The following is a 20,312-nucleotide window of genomic DNA, read 5'->3' as shown; positions in this document are numbered from 1 at the left end:
TACTCTTGCTCTGGAGTATGTTACTGAATATGTTAAAGCTGTAGTGAAATCTACGGCTTCTTCTAATCATGTAGTTAAAATTTTTTTAAATGATTACACTAACGTACTGTGTATCTTCAGACTGTGAGCTAAAATAACCCTCTCTCCCTTACATTGGTTTTTGTCACATATTCAGTCCCAGCAATGAGAAAAGGAGCTAATACACAGAGGATGGCTGTGTTACTGACAGATCTGTGCCTCTCTGGAAGAGGATCAGTTTGAGAGGGATGAATTTATTTGGTGATGATTTGAATTTCAAATTCTTTTGAAACACCCAAGAGAAGGTGCAGTGTAATTAATGCAACACATAGAAGATATGGGCTGTAGGTAGATGACAGACAGATAATCTTGCGCTAATGGGAGTCGAAATTGAAGTAGAGGGCATTAATAAGTTTTTAAGCAATACTATGTAGAATGGGGTGAGAAAAAGACCAGATCGGAGTTGCGGAACTCTAACCTTGGTAACCAGGCAGAGGGAAACGTGTAAAGAAAGAATTTGAACGAAGGGAACCCAGACAGCCGGAAAGAATATGAGACCGGGCAATGAAAACACTAAATTTTAAAAAATAAATAAAAAATAAAAAAGAGGCCTGGTGCTGGCAAGATGGTTCAGCAGGTGAAGCGCTTGCCTTGTAAGCCTGACAGCCTGAGTTCAATCACTGGAATCCAGGTAAAGGTAGAAGGAAAGGACCAACCCTACAAAGTTGTCCTCTGATCTACACACAGGCACCATGGCATGTGCCCCCCCCCATACACACATCATACACAATAAAAACAAATTTCTAAGGGTACTGAAAAAGTTGTATTATAACAACTAATAGAATTATAACAGCGTGACTTTCTTATAATTGTTGGGGGTAGGTGGAGCTCCAATATCGATCTTTCCGACAGCCTTGTGACAAGCAGCAGACTGGAGCCCCAAGGGCAAAGGAGGTGCAAAAGAAACCAAAAAACCGGGACAGAAAGAAATCCTCCTTGGATGCAGCAACAAGCAGCAGGCCTGCAAAGTTGGAGCAACCAGGGACACACGAACTTTATTACTTGTTTCAAGCTAGGGGACCTGATTATGGGCTTTGGGCAACTTTTGGATGCTAGAATTTAGAGAGCAGAATTGGGAAAACAGACCAATGCCAGAACTTCAACAGGAAGAGACTGTGATTATTCAAGCCCAGTGAGTGACAGCAGCATTCCCGAAGGAAGCTATTGTGTTGTGAAGGAGGAGAGTTAACATATAGGTGCTGGAGCAGGAGGAACCGGATGCAGCTGCAGGGTCTATGTGCCTCATTCTCCTGGAGCCCCTTGCTTAATCAGGACAGGCTACCTTGAGCAACAGGCTGTCTCAAAGTTACCCTTGAGGTCTGGGAGTGGCCGTTCTGGGAGTGACTGATCCATAAGGTTAGTAGCAGTCGCAGAGGCAGCCCGGACATTTTACCATTGGGGAGCTCAGGATTCTCCTTTTCCCCATCAAGCCTGACAGCTCTCCCCTGATTAGCCCGATTTTCACCTTCCCGAGCTCCAGCCAGCCTCTACGACCAGTGGCTGCAGGTAGAGCGACTCATTCCTGCCTTGGCCTCCAAGGCTCCACACTTGGCTGGGCTGCAAAAGAGAATTTGTCCCTGCTGTCAGCCTCTAAGACCTGCCATCCCAGAGGCGGGAGACACCAGACTTCGAGACCCACTGGACACAACCCTGGTGCTTCTGCTACTCCCGTTGGTGACCTGGAGACTTGCTCTGCAAGGGACAGCTCTCCGTTGGCATCCCAAGACACTCTGAGAGCTTTTCAGCTCCAACACTACTCAGCTGTATGGGCTGTTGGCTAGCTTCCAGCCACTACCAAGAGCTTAAACCTGTTTCATTTATATAGTGGTTTCATCCTGTTTAATCCGAACTGACATGTAAAATACCTCCCATTTGTACTCTGCTGGCTTCCCACTCCACCGCTGGGGAAACCTGCGACAAGAACCCAGTTGGAGATAGAGGCAGGTATCCACCTACTACTGCACAATCATTACAAAAATGAAGACAGAAAATAAATGAAAACCTAAAACGGGATTGAGTGTAACCATCTTAACAGGGAAACCCTCTTTTAAAGTGGCAACTTTTAGATTAGGTTCATAGGCAAGAGAACATGAATTTATTCATTGTTTTCCACCTGTTGCTTTGTCTGGGGCACCTTTCTGGGCATTCAGAACAAAGGAAGGGATATAAAGATAAGTAAGATGTTTTGTATGAAATACACAAAAAGTCAATAAAATATTTTTTAAAAAGAACAAAACAGGAAACAAATACATAAAATACCTATCCTCAAAGGGTTTGTAGTTTATTCAGACAGGACCAATCAATAATCAAGCATAAAAAATGAATGTACAGTAAAATTGCAGGGACTGTTTTCTATGATGGAAAATGAAGTAGGGCTAGAGACTGACTTTGGGAAGAAAAAGTCTTTCAGAGATGTGGGGAAAAGGTATTTTTAGCAGAGGGACTGGCAAAGATCATGAGCGAAAGAAACAAGTTAGGAATAAAGAAGGGGCCAGAGCAAAAGGCAGCCAGCCAGGACATTTCACCTTTCGCCGCTGGCCATGGCCTCCCCCCACCCCCCCCCACCATTGGATCTCATGCATTCTTTCGTTTGTGTTAAGGTTATCAAGTTCTTTTGGAATTAAAAAAAAATTATGTATCTATGTATTTAATTTAATGTGCAGTATGTGCTTTGCCTGCATGTACATTAAGTGCACCTGTGTCATGCAATGCCTGCAGAGGCCAAAAGAAGGCATCGGATCCACTGAAACTGAAGTTGCAGATGGCGGTTAGGCATAATGTGGGTGCAGGGAGCTGAATCTGGGTCCTTTGGAAGAGCAGCCAGTGCTCTTAACCACCGAGCCAACTCTCCAGCCCCATCTGATTGATTCTTAATCCTCCCTCTCTCAGGGCTTTTCTACTTTCACTTATTCAACTTATATTTACTGAGAGCTAACTTTATACCTGTCAAGACACTAAAACTGTGAGCATGTGCTAGTGTATAAGCAGCGGTCCCTGCTCTCAGTGTAACAGAGTGGAATGCCAGATGTAAAGATGCACAGCTTACATCCTCCAAGAAAAATTTGATGGTGAAAGGAATGTGGTTAGTTAGCAGCCACAGCTGTTTACTGGTTCAGCCCTTGAGTTGAGGTGCTGGTCTCCTTGGGGTGCTCACCCAGTGACTGAGTGAAAGTATGGGGTGAAAGCCTAGCATTTCTGCCCAACTTCCCTTCCCTGGTCCTGCTTCTTCTCAGCTTTTTTCACAGCCTCTTTTTGCCCCTAAGTCTGTCTCTGAATCTGGTTTTCAGAGAGCCCTGCTGGTTCTTCAGAGCCACACCGCTGGATGCTGGCAGCTCTAAGCATCCTCTGTCACTAACATGAGCAGATGTTTTAGAACTCATTTTGATCCAGTTTTAGCAACTTGTTCTACAATCACTCTGGGGGCTGAGGACCAAGGAATATTTCCACTCTGGCACATGAATCAAATAAGCTTGTGTTTCTCACCATTCTTCTTGGCATCATATAAATGACTTGCATGGTCCCTCTTGCCTGCTGAATGAGTGATTTGTTCAACTAGTTGAAAGTGAGATTGGGAACAAGGTCACTAAGTCTGTTTCCTATTATCCAGTCAGTTTCAACCATGCTAGCTAGTTAAAAATAGGTTGTTTCCTGGTCATACATGACTTCATAAACCCCTTACCCACACACAGGGTCATTATTTTGCTAGTCACTTCTCAACTGCCTCATGGACTATCCCCATTTTCCGAGTCTGTATGTGGTCTATGTGCAGTGTAAGGTGGAGGATGGAGGAGAACTGAAAAGGTTAGTGACCAAGTACCTGATCTGAAGCTAAGAGTGGAAGGGAATGGCTCTTGCCTTGTGCTCTGCATGTATCTTCTAATTCATTACTAGAAAAGCACTAATCCAGAGCCAGATATGGTGGTACATGCCTGTAATCCCAGCACTCAAAAAGCCAAAGCAGGAGGATTGTCATGAATTCAAGGCCAGTCTGGGATACACAGTGAATTCAAGGCTACCCTAGATTATATAGCAAGCCATATATATATATATATATATATATATATATATATATACATATACATAAACATATACATATACCACTGGCTGTTCTTGCAGAGGACCCAGGTTCTGTTCCCAGCACCTACATGGTAACTGACAACCATTCATAATTCCAGTTCCAGGGGATCCAATGCCTTCTTCTGACCTCCATAGGTATCTACCTACATGTAAGCAATACACTCATATACATAAAATAAAAATAGTAAATAAAATATTTTTTAAATGACGTGTTGAGAAGATGGCTCAGCGTGTAAGAGGCTTGTTGTGACAAGAGAGGCTTAAGGTTTGATTGCCTGCACCCATGTAAAAAGTTAGGATGGCCAAATCCACCTTTAACTCCAGCACCGGGAATGGGGGGGGGTCGAGACAGGAGGAGATCTGGAACTTGCTGGCCAGCCACCCTAGTCAAAAATCAGCAAGCTCTAGGTTCAGAGAGAGACCCTGTCTTGAAGGAATGAGGGGAGTGATAGGGGAGAGTGCCTGATGTCTTCCTTTGGCTTCTGCACACATTAGCATGGATGAGCCTGTGCACACATGCAAGCACTACACACACAATACACACACACACACACACACACACACACACACGAGGAGGAGGAGGAGGAGGAGGAGGAGGGGGAAAAAGCAATAATCCCTAGGTCTCCCACTCACCCATTCAACTGTCAAACACTTGTAGACCAGGGGAGAGGTGTTAGTCATCCCTCATTTAATCACTCTTGCAGATACACCCATAGTGCCACATTTTAAAGAAATCTGCATACAGTTTCTTTAGTAGCAACTGCCAAGCAGACACCTCTGAAGGTCCACAGTACTGTTCATTCTTATTTCTTTTTTAAATTTTTAAAAAATATTTTATTTTTTTATCTTATGTGTAAGAGTGTATTGCCTACATGTGTGTAAGTGCACCCATGTTGTGCAATGCCTGAGGAGGGCAGAAGAAGGTGTTGGAGTCCCCTGGAACTGGAGTTATAGACAGTTATTATCCCTCTACCCCTGTCCAATAAGATAAATGGGGAGTCACCACCTGGTAGTAATATTCCTACTTACAAAGGAATTTCTACACAGTTCCTTCTAATGACAAGAATTCCTAGTGCTTTAAAAACAGTATTTAGTAGACAAATGTTCCAAAAGTGACCCTATGTATTAGGTACTATGGTAGATATAAAGGTGAACAAGAAAGATGACTCCACCTTCAGAAAGATTACCTTCTTCTAGGGAATTCAAACAGAAGTAGATAGTCACAATACGGCACCATAAGAGTGGACATTTAGAAGCTTAGGGAGGTGGGTCAGTTAGTAAAATACTTGCTAAGCAAGCATGAAGGCCTCAGTTCAGATCCCAAGCATCACATAAAAAGCCAGGTATGGTGGCACATGCCTATAATCCTAGTACTGGGGAGCTAGAGATAGACCATCCTAGGCTTGATGGTCAGCCAGTCTAGCTGAATTGGTGGGTTCTAAGTTCAGTGAGAAATCCTGCCTCCCAAAATAAGTTGAAGAAGCAATTGAAGACAGCCAGCCTTAACCTCTGGCCTCCACATGCACATGCACATGCACCTGAAAACACACAAACATGTATACACACACGTGCAGATTTAGGAGTGGTGGTGGCACGTGATAGAGATTATGTGTTCAGGGAGTAACTTTCCCCTCAGTATTACAGCCCAAGAATGGGGGTCATTTTGAAAACCTAGAGGCTCTCAGGTTGCCATTTATTCTTAGAGAGAATCAAACAGTGTAAATAAGGTACATAGCCTTTGCCAACATTTGTCAAGTTCAATACTTCCACCTCAAGGTCAGGAAAGCCCACAACAACTTATGACTAAAGTTACATTGACTTCAACATACCAATGGCTAAGGGCTGGAGAGATGGCTTGGCGATTAAGAGCACTGGCTGTTCTTGCAGAGGGCCCAAGTTCAGATCCTAGCCTCACATTGTGCCTAACAATCATCTATAACTCCAGGTCCAAGGGATCTGATGCCCTCTTCTGGCCTCTACAAGCATTACACACGTGGTGCACTTACATACATGCAGGCAAAACACCCATACATGTAAACTCAATCAATCAATCAATCAATCTAATGGGTGGATGTTGGTTGAACAGTAACCAGGAATCATCACACACCATGAAGGGCTAAGATGACTTTTTAAGTAGGCTCATATGTATAAAACTATAATTCTTAGGTTGCTGCCTCCTGCCCACTTCCTCTTATGACACTAGCTTCTTTCTGGATTTTGGCGACTCTTTAACACAAACAGAAATGGCCACAGCTCTTAAGTCATCTGGTAGTACAAATTCCTAACTCACAATGTTCATCACATTTGGAATGATGTTCCCACATACTTTCCACAGACAGTGTGCCCTCTCTAATATTTAAGACCTTAGTCTTACTTTTCCTGGAAGCATCCTCTAACTCCATCATACTGAACACCAGACAGCATACTGAGAGTTCTATGTACAACTTCCCAGTGAATCCCTAGAGCAATCTGTTAGCCAGGTATAATTATCTTCATTAAGAGAAATGAAAAAAAAGAATAATGAAGCTTCCAAGGGGTTAAAATCTATGCCCAAGACTTCAAAATGGCAGAGGCAAGAATGAAGGCCAGGTTTACACAACTCTGAAGCTTGTGCCCTTAAGCACTTTCTGCATGATGCTGCCTCTCCAGCATCACAACCCCCGCCCCCTTACCATAATATGCACTTGGTACCACTCAGGCCATTTCATACACTTGTTGAATTAAGCATTGTATGTGGAACGTTTCTCCAATTGCACTGACGTCTCTTCAAGGACAGGATGATCTGGTGTTCTGTTCTCTTATGGGCCTATAGAGAGTTACACGTAGTGATTAAACATTTATTTGGTGTCAGGAGAGGCAGGCTGTAGTGGTTGAGTTCAGATAATAAGAAAAAGGAATTAAAATGTACTGAATTCTGGACACCATACTTTAAAGATACGGTTTATTAATGCTTTCTTGTGGTTGCTATGCAGCGCCTTTGCTAGAGATACTTCCTTTTTTCTACACATTTCATTTTCTAGTTAATCCCCATATATAATCCTGCCTGTCTTGCTTCCAAGGCAGACCTGAAGTTAAATTTGGTTCTAAATGGCAGCTTCCTAAAGAAATCACTATTTTTCTTGGGAATATGTTTTGAGAAATGTAAGGTCGCTAAATAAACACATAACAGATAAGATTGCCAGGTTTCAAAAGGGCAGGAACAGTCCTTGGCCTCACATCAATAAAGGAAATACCATTTCACAGAGGGGGCGGTGGGAAGGTGGAGACCTATAGACAAAAAGCTGGACTCAGAAAGCATATAAAGGCAAAGGATCTGGGGAGTGTAGCTACTGTTGGGGAAAGATTCATTCTTGGCGGCTGCCAGAGGCACAATTTTATACCCTACCAAGATGAAGATGCCGTTGCTAAGTCTGGGGCTGACCCTAGTCTGTGTCTGCACAGGAAAAACTGGTGTCTCAAGAAGGAACTTTGATTCAAAAAAGGTAGAGTCAGGAGCATAGCAAATTCTGACCTTGGGGGTGGTTTGAAGGATTCTGAAGCTAGGCACTTCCTTTGAGGGTATGGTTATAGGAGTTCAATTTATTAGACAAAAGGAGTGGTTTAAGACCTTGAACTAAGACCCGCGTATACTATTAAAATATGCCAATGCTTGGGGACCTTCATTCTCACTGGAGGGGTAGTGACAGAGCCTTGAGTGTTGTGTCAACTGACCTAAGCTCTAAGCCCATCTTTGCATCATGTTCATGTCCTGGCCCACAAGCTAGAGTTCAAATAGAAACATGTCCACATGGAGTCCCTTCTGTGTTCTCACATAACCATTTTACTTATTTATTGCAGCTGTCAGGAAAATGGTATTCCAGGGCTGGAGAGATGGATCAGCAGTTAAGAACACTGGTTGTTCTTTCAGAAGACCCAGGTTCAAATCCCAGCACCCACATGGCAGCTAATAACGGTCTGTAACTCCACTCACTCCCAGGGAGACCTGGGTTTGAATCCCAGCACCCACATGGCAGCTAACAACTGTCCGTAACTCCAGTTCCAGGAGATCTCACAGCCTCTTCTGACCTCCATGGGCATTGCATGACACAGGTGCACTTACCTACACGCAGGCAATACATGTATACACATAAAATAAAAATAAATAAAAATTTTTAAAAATGGTATTCCATTGGCTTGGCCTCTGACCACAGGGAAAAGATAAGAGGAAGGTGGCAACATGGGATTTTTTGTGGAACACATCAATGCTTTGGAGAACTCTTCCTTAGCCTTCAAATTCCATACCACGTAGATGTGGCATTCTTCAGTGGAGAAAGGGAAAATGGAAGCCTGGGCATGGTCTCATGCCTACACACACACACACACACACACATCTGTGACCCTCACAGACATGTGCATGTATAGATACACACATACATGATGCTGATTCTGTATTCATAACCAGGGTTTCTCAGCTGACACTGTCCCAGAATTTGATGAATCAGGGTTTATTTTTCAAGGTTCAGAGACAAGGGCTGGAGAGATGACTCAGTGGTTAAGAGCACTGGCTGCTCTTGCAGAGGACCTGGATTTGGTTCTCAGCACCCACATGGAGGCTAACACCCATCCTTAGCTCCAGTTCTAGGAGATCTGAGACCATCTTCTGGCCTCCAAGAGCAACAGGCACACATGTGGTGCATACAGATAACAACAAATAAAAATATTTTTTTTGTCAAAGATTCAGAGACAAGTTTGTTACAGGAATAAATGTATTGGGAGTAAGGTAAGTAAAGGGCAGAGAGATTTCAGAATCATAACTAATGCACAAGATAGCACAGGTTAAGGACACTGGAGTTTGAATTAAATCTCTCTTACTAGTTGTTAACCCAGAAAATTCCATCCCTTTACATTTCCTGATGTAAAGGGGTATGTTAATAATTCTCCCTGTGATTTTTGTGAGAGCCAAACCAGGTAACATTTATAAAGCACATATTTGAAGTGCATGGTGAACACTCCACTCAGCTAGTGATTTAGACAAGTGGCTGGGTGTAGTGACAATACCAGTGTGTGTGCGGGGGGGTGGTCAGAATCATGATAAGAAGCAGTTATGCCATTTTTTTAAAAATAACTAAGGCAATAAAGTCTTTCCTAATGTAGCCAATAGAAGCAACATAATGTAAATAAAAGCTTTTTGGTAATTGTACAAAAAATATTCCTAAATCAAGTGGAATAAAAAACTCAAGTTATGAGTGGAGGGTGAGGGAGCCAGACGCACCAACATCTCTTGGGCATCAACTTATCCTGTTTTACAGTATAAACAGGAAGTGTGCTGAACTATTCTTAGTTTGTGACAAAACAGAAAAGGATGCTCAATATTATGTTAACTGTAAGTATATATGTCTTAATTTCCAACCATGGGAACTTATTAAACCCTAATGCCCTCCATTATTGTGTGTGTGTGTGTGTGTGTGTGTGTGTGTGCACGCGCGTGTGTGTTGCTAGGCATGGAACTCAGCCTTGCACATACTAGACAAACTCTCTAATACTGAACTATGTCCACTGCCCTCTTCTAGATCATGATCAATTCTTGATCAATGATTACTTATGTAATATAATAGATGCCATCCAATAGCCAGTATCCTACAAAAAGCAGGGGAAAATAAGGTAAGGTAGCGTCTCATTTCCTGCCATCTGTTGGAGTACACCTAGTCACAGTCACTGCACATTGCTTAGGATGTAGCAGCAGATGTTTGATGTCAGTGGGCTTATAAAAGGAGACACATCACTGACAGACACTGAGGGAAGTGGGTAAGCATGACAGAGGGGAAGTTTCTACTGTAGTTAACTTTCACTAGTGGCCAATCTGCCAGTGTCCCTTTTTTTAAAAAAAAAAAACTTTTTTGGGTCTTTTTGAAACAGGGTCACCCTGTAGCCCCAGCTGGCCTGGAACTCACTATGTAGACCAGGCTGGCCTTGAACTCACAGCGATCCACCTGCCTCTGCCTCCCAAGTGCTGGGACTACAGGTGTGCACCACCCCGCCTGGCTCAGTGTCCCTTTTTTTAGAAGTCACTTCATGAAGTCCAGAGAGATGCAAAAGGAAGCCATTAGACATATTCACTCCTTCACACTCATGATATGCATTTTCATTATTTTATATGTGAGTAGAAGAGGTTAAAAGGTTTTCATTACTTACAATGGACCAAAGAATTTCTGAGCTGTGTTCTATTTCCTCTACAGATGATGGACATAATACATTTACTATACTTGAAACAAACTATGATGGATATGTTATATTCCATCTCATTAATGTCAACAATGGGAAAACATTCCAGCTGATGGTAAAGCATTTTCATGTACACACTGCTCTTGAGGAGGAACCTAGATACAATATGGTTTTTCCAATCAGATCCTGGACTATATCTCCCCCTGAACACATATGCTCACCTTTGTAATCCTTCAGACTCAGTGATGGGAAGATTCTGAAATTCTCAGTGTACCAGAAACATTTCCTTTGGATGCAAAATTCAGGACAGGTTGGAATCCATACCAAGGTTTCTTGCCTGGACCAATTAGCATCCATTTTTCCATCCTTATGGAGCCCTGTCCTCTCATTCATCTTGATGGCCAATACACAAAACACAGCAGTTAGTGTCACTGTTACCCTTTCCACAGGCAGTGAAACAGACCTTAATGTAAGCATCAAGCAGGAGTTTGGACAGTTATGCCAGCAACACGGAATTACTAAGGAAAATATATTTGACATGACCAAAGCTGGTAAGTCATTACTTGTCTGGTTTTCTCTTCCAAAATCCAATGCCAAGGAAGGGAGAAAGCCAAGGAAACAGTAGACAGCCCCTTTGTCCTAAGCTGGAGAATATTCTCGGTTCTCTTGGGAAAATAAAGCAGGGCTGGTGTCTGAGTTTGCTCTTGCTCTGCCTCTGCAGATCGCTGTCTCCAGGCCCAAGACGGAGCATAGGCCTAAGCTTCCAGGTTCGCGATTTTGAGTAGGGGGTCAGGAGAGGGTGGGCAGGGACAAGGGCCTTCCAAAAACATTAACAGTGTGCCCATATATTACAATAAAAATAATTTGTTAAGGAAGCTCTGAGGAAGTCTTGACACTGGAGTTGAATGACATGGATTTGGGACCCAGTCCTACCAAGAATTTTTGAGCAAGTGATGTAAGCAATTGAAAAAGAAAACAATGGTGTGTACCTTACACAGTTGCTGCGTGCGTGTGTAAAAGGGCTCGGTGGCTGAGAGTGTGCTAAAAGTCATGAATATTTAGAAGTCTGAAATAGAGTATATAGCAGGGTATGAGTATGACACTCAGATAAATATGCATCTGTGCCTGAGGTCCACCTCCCTCTGATTTATGGTAACAATGTCTTCCTTTGAACTCTGCACATCCCTCACTTCACATCTGGAAATGGAACTGTCTGACCTTCTGTCTGGAGAATAGACTCTGAGCTTCCTCATCTGTCTCTTCTCTCACATTTATTGTGAGACTTCATTCAGATAATGTATGCGAAAGTCTTAGCCTCCTGCAGAAATGTTGAGTAAAAAGTAGAAATGGCTTTTGTTGTTATTCCTCAACTTACCAAACATTTCTTCTATGATAGAATTTCCTCAAGTCAGTCCAAGCCTTGCTTAGTAACGTTTATGTTCTCATCCTCCTTTTCTTACTCAGTGTTGAGTGAATGCTTCTTACCTGGGCTCCAGCATCATCTCTTCCATTCCACAGCCCATCTTGTGACAAGTTCCGTGATCCAATTTTCTTTGCTGCCCCATGTGAAAGTGTTTTCACTACATCTTCAGAACCTTCCCTAATTGCCCAGGATGACTCACCAATCACCAAGAATCAAAGGCTTTCTCTAAACTCCTCTTTTTCCACACTCACGACAACTCTACATAAATATTTTCTCTGAGTTCAATAAATAATTATCCCTGCAGTCATGTATTTGTCTCTGTGTCTGGAAGAATATGAGGCCGACAGTTAGTGAGTGAGGGACTTCCTGGGTCCTTCTTTAATATCCCAGAATCTAGCCCGAGTTTCAGGATTCAACCTCTTATGCAGTAATCCCAAGTCCCCAGATTGCTTGCTCTTTGATCTACCTATGTCTTAGTGACCTGATAAGACTACCATATACTATAGCCTTAGATTCTTTTTTATCAACAAGACACTGACTGATGCTTCTGAGGCTATGCCAGCTCAACATAGTTCAGGACATGCCTTGTGCAAAAAACAATGGCTCTGACATTATGGGCACAAAGGCTAAAGAGAAAGGGCCATCTAGGTATTGAAGCTGCCATATCATATACTACCCCTAGATGAGGAGCTTACATTAGATTCAAGTTTATTCTTCCTACAGCAAGTCCTTGGTATGGTTTGCTAACGTATGGCAAAACACTATGCAAAAAGCCAACTAGTTATGCTGGAATCTTGCTCCCCTCCCCAGCCCCTCCCTTTTGAGATGCATTCTCACTATGTTGTCTAGGCTGGCCTCAAACTCCTAGGTTCAAGCCATTCTCCTGCTTCTGCCTCCTAAGTAGCTATGACTACATGCATGTACTACCATGCCCAGATCTTTTTTAGATATAGTCTTACTGTGCAGCCCTGACTGGCTTGGAACTCACTACGTCATCCAGGCAAGCCTCAAACTCCCAGAGATCTGCCTGCTTCTGCCTCCCAAGTGCTGGGACTAAAGGCGTGCATCATCATGCCCATTACACAGTTCTTCATTTAAAAAAATAATTTATTATTTTTATTTTATTTGTATGCATGTATGGCCTGTATGTATGTAAGGGCACCTGTGTTGTGTAATGCCTGCAGAGGTCAGAAGAGGGCGTCGGATCCCTTGGAACTGGAATTACAGACAGCCGTTAGCCACCATGTGAGTTTTAGGAATCAAACCCGGGTCCTCTGCAAAAGCAGTCAATGCTGTTAACCACTGAGTCATCTCTCCAGCCCAACTTTTCAGTTTTTAATGTTGGTATTTAAGGGTCAGAAAAACTGTGCATAACCCAGGATAACTTGAGAATGTTTAGAAAATAAATAGCAGTAACAATCCAGGACCCTGTTGATGGAAAATGGCTTGGCAATGTCATTTTGAGTCAGGAAAACCAAGCCCAGAGAAAGGCACAAAAAGACCATTTGCTGTTCCCAGATCAAGATGGCAGCATTAGTTCACTGAGATACCTGCCTTTTTAACACCAAACATTTAGTGGAAATTAAGCATGAAATATTAAAAACATTCAAAGTCAACATTCTGTATATCAGAAACAGAGCGGTCCCTTTTTTAAAGAAAGGGGTGGTGACAAGTTAACAAACAAGTTAACAGGGGAGAGCTGTGCTATGCTTCAGAATCTAAGGGCAGATTGCAGCTAAGCAACCCTACCAGGCTAGAGTCAACTGTCATAAGAACAAGATCATTCTGCTATCTATAAACATGCCTCCCTCCTGGCTAAAATGAGTTACAGCTACTTCCCTACTAATTACAAGGCTATCTTTATGTTTGTCTCCACTTCCTATAAATAGAATTTACTGGGCTATCTAGTTACTGAAGTGTCCCTATTTTTCTCTTTTTAAAAAAGAATTTTTTTATATGTATGAGTGTATTGCCTGCATGTGTGTGAGTGCACCCATGTTGTGCAATGCCACGGAGGTCAGAAGAGGGCTTCGGATTCCCCTGGAACTGGAAATCTGCCTTGTGGGTGCTGGGAATTGAACCTGGGTCCTCTGCAAGAGCAGTCAGTGCTCTTAACTGCTGAGCCATCTCTCCAGGCCCACCATTCCTTCTTTTCAAAGACTATGTTCTATGGTGTGTGTGTGTGTGTGTGTGTGTGTGTGTGTGTGTGTGTGTGTGTGTCTGTGTGTGTGTGTGTCTGTGTGTGTGTCTGTGTCTGTGCGTCTGTGTGTGTGTGTGTCTATGTGTGTCTGTGTGTGTGTGTGTCTGTGTGTGTGTCTGTGTCTGTGTGTCTATGTGTGTATGTGTCTATGTCTGTGTCTGTATGTGTGTGTTTGTGTCTGTATGTCATGTGTGTATGTGTGTATACAGGTACACGTGCATATGTGCATGCTTGTGTGTAGAAGCCAGAGGTCAACATCAGGTGTCTTCCCCCATCACTCCCCACCTTATTTTCTGAGTTAGGCTCTCTCACAGAACCTAGAGCTCATGAATTCAGCTAGACTGGCTGTCCAGCCAGCCCTAGGAATCCTCTCGTCTCTGTTTGCCCAGAGCTGGGATTACAGGTATGCACTCCCATAGCTGACTTTTTGCATGGGTGCTGGAGATTCAAACTCAAGTCCTCATGCTTTTGTGGAAAGCTCTTTACTGACCAAGCTATCTCCCCTAACCTAGGTTCTTTCCAGCATTGTTTCTGAGATGCCCCTAACTCCCCTTGGAGAGTATTCCTCCCAACCTTGATAGTAAATTCAACTTTTAACTTACAGATATAGTGGTCTTTTGTGGGAAGATATTAGCGGTTTAGAACAAAACATGGGCCACCCTATGCATCGGAAGCATCCTGTGCACGGGATCTGGAAAGCCTTCCGAGATTTTAGTCTGAGCAATAGGAAGGTTATAATAGGAGTTGCCATTTAACCCAGCTCTTAGAAAAGCAAATAGACATGTCAGTTTTGAACATTTCACTAGTTCATTTAGCTAAGCTACTATGAAAAAGAGACACAGGGCTAGGGAGATGGCTCAGATGGTAAAGTACTTGCTGTACAAGCAGGGGAAGGGAAGAAGGTCCTCCAGGAGGCTACAATGGACTGAAGCACGAGATGCTTGGCGCGTCCTCTACTGGGAACTTGCGCGCGGTGCAGGTTCCGTCGCCGCGGCAGCCTAGGGCTCGCGCTGTCTTGAAAACCCAGGCTGGCATGGAACATGGAGAAGGCGGCCCACGAGGCCCTAAGGAGGCAGGGAAGGCTACAGCCGGCCTCCTTAAAGGGAAAGCAGGTAACAGAGTTTTCAGAACCTGGGAATCTTCAGACCTCTCTGGTCTCATTCGGTCACAGGGACGAATTGCTCACTTTGGAATTTGAGCCTGCAGAGGGCTCTGTTGGCAAAACATGCAGTCTGTGGGTTCTCAGTTGTTCACTGCTGCTGACCTGCTAGAGGCAGACGACTGAATGTGCTTGGAAAGCAGTTGTCCTTAGCTAGGGAGCTCAGGGCCCGTCTGGGTATCTACAAAATTTGGACCCCAGTACTATTTTAGCACTTTTACTATACCCAGCATCTTTAGGAACTAAGGCAGCATTCCTGTCGTAGCCCAGAGTCTCACCCCAGCCTCCACTCTAAGGCCTGGGAGTCAGTGTGGGGAAATCGCTGGTTTTGTCTCCCAAACAGTCATATCGTGCTTCATGTCAGAAATTTGTTCATGAAATCAGAGGTTCTATGTAAAATGCCAATTGGAAGGCTATTCCTATTTTAAAGACTTTATTGAAATATGGTCCATGTAATCACCTGCACATATTAAGGTTTAGCATTGATAAGTTTTAATATGCGTTCCAGAGACCAATACCATAGTCAACACTGTATGTCCATCTCCCTCAAAAGTTTTCTCATGTCTCATGGTCACTGTAGCCTACTCAGTGCCACACAAACCCCAGGCAGCAAGTGATCCATCTTCTGTCACTACAGCTAATGCTTTCTAGAGTCATCTAAACTGAAATAATCAATATATAGTCTTTGGGGTGTGGCCACTTTCACGCTGCATAATTATTTTGAGATTCATTTTTGTCATGTGTATTCATAATCCATTCATTTATTGAAAACTGAATTCTCTAAATTATTCTTAGATATCCCCCATGTTAGAATCATGACTTCCACCTTCAAGACACTTTCACTCTCTGGATGTATTTAGCATTGATTTAAGCTTAACATTCTAGTGATTTTGAAATGTGGCTTATGAAATAACATATTTATGTATAAAATGTCCAGAGATAATATTAAGGGATTAGATAGAATAATTAGCTATGTGGTTATAGGGCTGGTTATATTTAAGAAATTACCATAGAGGGCTGGAAAGATGGTTCAATGGTTAAGAGCACTTACTGCTCTTGCAAAAGACCAGGGTTCCAGTTCCTAGCACCTATATCAGGAGGCCCCAACACCTGTAACTCCAGTCCTGGGATATCTGACACTCTCTTCTGGCCTCCACAGGCACCTGAACTCATGTGGCACACATAAACTGACAACACGTGTGTGCACATGCACACACACATGCAAAATAAATACATATTTTTAATTTATTATTTTTATTTTTTTATGTGTACAAGTGTATTACCTGCATGTGTGTAAGTGTACCTGTGTCATGCAATGCCCAAGGAGGTCAGAAGGAGGAGTTAAATCCCCTCGAACTGGAGTTATATACAGTTGTTAGCCACCATGTAGGTGCTGGGAATAGAACCCGGGTCCTCATCGAGAACGGTCAGTGCTCTTAACTGCTGAGCCATCTCTCCAGCCCTGATACATAAATATTTTTTAAAGATATTAACACAGGCCTTCAGTTAAGCATGGTACACTGGACATATGGTTGTCTTTACTCCTTCCTGAAATCCTTCTAAAACCTACAAATTAAAAGGTTTGCATGAAAAAAGAGGGAGCGTACAACAGATGTATTTAAAGATGAAAGGAAGGAAACGGAATAGCAGAGAAGGCTGACTGTAATCTCAGAAGTTGGCATGCAGATGGTCAAGGGCTGAGTTAGCCAAGCAGAGAAGGCCCAGAGTATGGCAGGGGAAGGAAGAGCCAAGAAGACCAGAGATCTTAGAACAAAAGCTCCAGCTTAACAGAGAATGAGGCAAAGGGGACATCCAGACACTGGGTCCACAATGCACATTAGCACCACCTCTGCAGCAGGTGCAGACAGGAGGTAGCCCAGACTGGCCCCAGTGTGGGAGTAGAGAGACAGTAAGAAGTGACAAATTGGGGGATAAATTTTGAAAGAGAAGCAACAGGATTTCATAATGGGTAAGATATGTCTCAGAGAGAATGAGACATTAGATCTCTGGCCAACACCACAGGAAAAGAAAAGATGGGGGTGGACTTGACATTATTCTAGAGAATTGCAGGAATGAGAGAGAAATCAGGAGCTCCAATTTAGACATTAAATTTGAAATGACTATTGAACTGGCAGGTGACATTGGTAAGCCATTGTCTTTATTTTTATTGTCTTGTCAAGAAGCACATCTGCCCTCTGCCCCAGATGTCTTTACTTCCCTCCTAGAGTATATATCATATATGCATCCTTGAAAAGATGGTCTGTTACACAAGCCATCACAAGATGCATAGGAATGCCACTGAGGGTTGTTCCCCAACAAAATCCATCCCCTCATTTCTGTAGTTCCTGGACGCCTGACAGATTTTTACATGAAGATGCGTCATTAGTTACTTTTTTGTTGCCATGATAAAATACAATGGTCAAAAGTGACTTATAGAGGAGTTTATCTTGGCTTACAGTTAGTTCTATGAGGTGAGAATCCATACTGGTGGAGAAGGCATGGCAGCAGGTGGCAGGAGCAGGAAGCTGGCTGATCACATTTCCATCCACACTCAGGAAACACATAGAATGAACGGGAAGTGGGCAAGGCTACGAACCCTCAAATCCTGCCCTCAAGTGACCTACTTTCTCCAGCAAGGCTGCACCTCCTAAAGGTTCCATAACCTCCCCAAACAGGACCACCAACTGGGGATCAAGTGTTCAAGTACATGAGCCTGCGGTGGACATTTCTCACTCAAACCACCACACAGGTCATGAGGTCAGCACTACTGTTAACATGGCCAACAAGAGTTAAGACCAAGCCCAATTATTCTGTCTGAAGCAGAATTAGGCCAACCTGTCCTAGTGATGTCAGCTATGTCCCCAAGGTTCCAGCAGAACGAACCTCATAGCCATCAGTGTCTACCTTAGAAAGTCAAGAGCTTGGTCTAAATTTCTGAATTAACTCTATACCTTATCCAAGTGGAGCAGGAGGGATCAGCAATTGTATAGACTAGAAAGTCTGGAGTGATTTTCTCATCCTTAACCAGGCTGGCAATCAATTAAGGCTTACCTGGGTGGCTGCCAGCACCAAATAGTGTTTCTCTAAATACTCCCAAGGCTCTTAAGACCATCCCAAGGGTGAAGTCACAATATTCTAGGAAAGAGGTAAGCTGGCTCAGTTTCTACATAACAGAGAACATAGCACTCCTGGAAACAGAGTACTTACTAATCTGTTCCTCCCATAGACAGATCAACACAAGTCAGAAAGTACAGGTTGACAGTAACTCTGACATGGCTTCCCGGTTAGCTAGTAAACCTTGAAATACCCAGTTGCTCATCAAAGTCAGTTGTTCATAGCCTGAGTACATATAGGTTACACTTCGGTTGTTTCCAGACCTCACTCAGCACACTCACCCCACAGTGGTCCAAGGCATTCTCCAATAGGTTGATTCCCCACAGGGTTTTACTGGGAGTAAAAACAGAAGTTAGTCCCTCACAGCAGGCAGCAGTTCACTCACAGGTCTCCAACCCAAGGAAGAGAGAAGTCCTTACTTGTCAACCCTAAGCAGTGTGTAAGAGAAACAGAAACAAGTGTGAAAATTTCATTCTGAGAAACCTGGGCATATTCTGACCCAAAGCCAGGTCAAAGGAAAAGGAGTGGCCCTTACTTTGGCCCATCTGTGTGTAAGAATCATGGATCACTGACATCCTAATGAGGCATGATTTCTCCGATACCCAGTTTGGATGTACTGTGTAAGATGGATGTGGTTGTTCATTTGCTAATAGAGGACATGAGGAGGGGAGGGCAAGGTGAGGGTAAAGATGGGGATTGAGGTCTGAATATGATCAAAATACATTGTATGAAATTCTTGAGTCAATAATTTTTTTAAATTCCCAGTTGCATCCATTTGGAGGGTCTACCTAAGGACAAGCTGTTCACACCACCAGCTGTTTCACACTTACATCATGGAATGGGTCAGAACGTTCTTGCTGAGGATATCAAACTTCATGTGACAAGGCCATGTCATGTGCTTTCCTTCTGTAGCAAGACTCCAGGGCAGTTCTGAAAACTCAGTGTTCGTGCCCTCCATCCTTCTCACCTTCAGGGTCTATGGCACTCCATCTTCAGGGGCTGAGGTGTGGCTCTCCGTTTGCCTCCACTGTGTCTGGTGTTCCATTCCAGTGACTACAACTTTACTTTGCATCCAAGCACTCCAAAGCAGAGGCCACAGGTTGACTTCAGGTGCCTTCTTCTCTTGCTCTCTTCCTTATTTTTTTGAGACATTCTCTCTCACTGAATCTGGAGCTCACTGTTGAGGGGTTCCTGGGATCCACCTGTTTCCTCTCCCCAGTACTGGGATTACAAGTGGGTACTGCCATGCCTGGTTTTTATGTGGGTGCTGTAAATCCAAACTCAAGTCCACATACTAGTCCACTAAGCACTTTGCCCAGTGACCAATCTTCCTACCCCGAGAGACAAGAGCATTCTTATCAAACTTAACAAAGCCAATTCTCACTGGGCCTCCCCTTTGATATAGTCACTGCACAAGACAGCCCTTCCAACAAAGAATAACCTGCTCAAAACATCAAGGTCAATGGGCTGGAGAGATGGCTCAGCAGTTAAGAAATCTGGCTGTTCTTGCAGAGGACCTGGGTTCTGTTCCCAGCATCCACATGGTGGCTAACACCTGCCTGTAACTCCAGTTCCAGGGGATCCAACACTCTCTTCTGACTCCATGGGCACTGCATGACACAGGCACACTTACATACATGCAAGCAATACAGTACTACACATAAAATAAAAATAATAAATAAAATATGTTTGTTTTTTTTTTTTAAAAAAAACAAGTTCAAGAAGCTGGCAGGGGGTAGGTCTAACGAGGCCTTCCGATGAGCTTGATGGGTGTTTGAAGGCAGTACATTGGGCTGAAACTGGAGTCTTTCACACAGACCAGACCATCTCCACACAGTGCACTGAGTTTCAATGGCATCACATGTGTGCTGGATAGCTTTAGTGTCAACTTGACACACCTGGGTTGAGGGAGCCTCAATCGGGAAATTGCCTCTATTGGACTGGCCTGTGGCCATGTCTGAAGGGCATCTTCTTGATGAGTGATGTGGGAGGGCCCAGCCCACTGTGGGTGGTGCCACCCCTGGGCAGGTGGGCCTGTGTTGCATAAGAAAGCAGGCTGA

General features: G+C 43.5%; 1 protein-coding gene across 1 annotated transcript; it reads left to right on the top strand.

Moving 5' to 3' along the window:
- Nucleotides 1–7,544: 7,544 nt before the first annotated feature.
- LOC103732554 (major urinary protein 4-like) lies at nucleotides 7,545–11,109 on the top strand. Its single transcript, XM_008831147.1, is given in 7 exon segments — nucleotides 7,545–7,647; nucleotides 8,312–8,355; nucleotides 8,357–8,439; nucleotides 9,444–9,517; nucleotides 10,371–10,471; nucleotides 10,685–10,907; nucleotides 11,078–11,109. Coding segments are annotated over 7 exon segments (660 nt in total).
- Nucleotides 11,110–20,312: the final 9,203 nt, after the last annotated feature.

Source organism: Nannospalax galili, unplaced genomic scaffold (genome assembly GCF_000622305.1).
Source record: "Nannospalax galili isolate Female #2095 unplaced genomic scaffold, S.galili_v1.0 scaffold1255, whole genome shotgun sequence".
Lineage (NCBI taxonomy): Eukaryota > Metazoa > Chordata > Mammalia > Rodentia > Spalacidae > Nannospalax > Nannospalax galili.
This window is presented reverse-complemented; position numbering and strand designations above follow the sequence as displayed.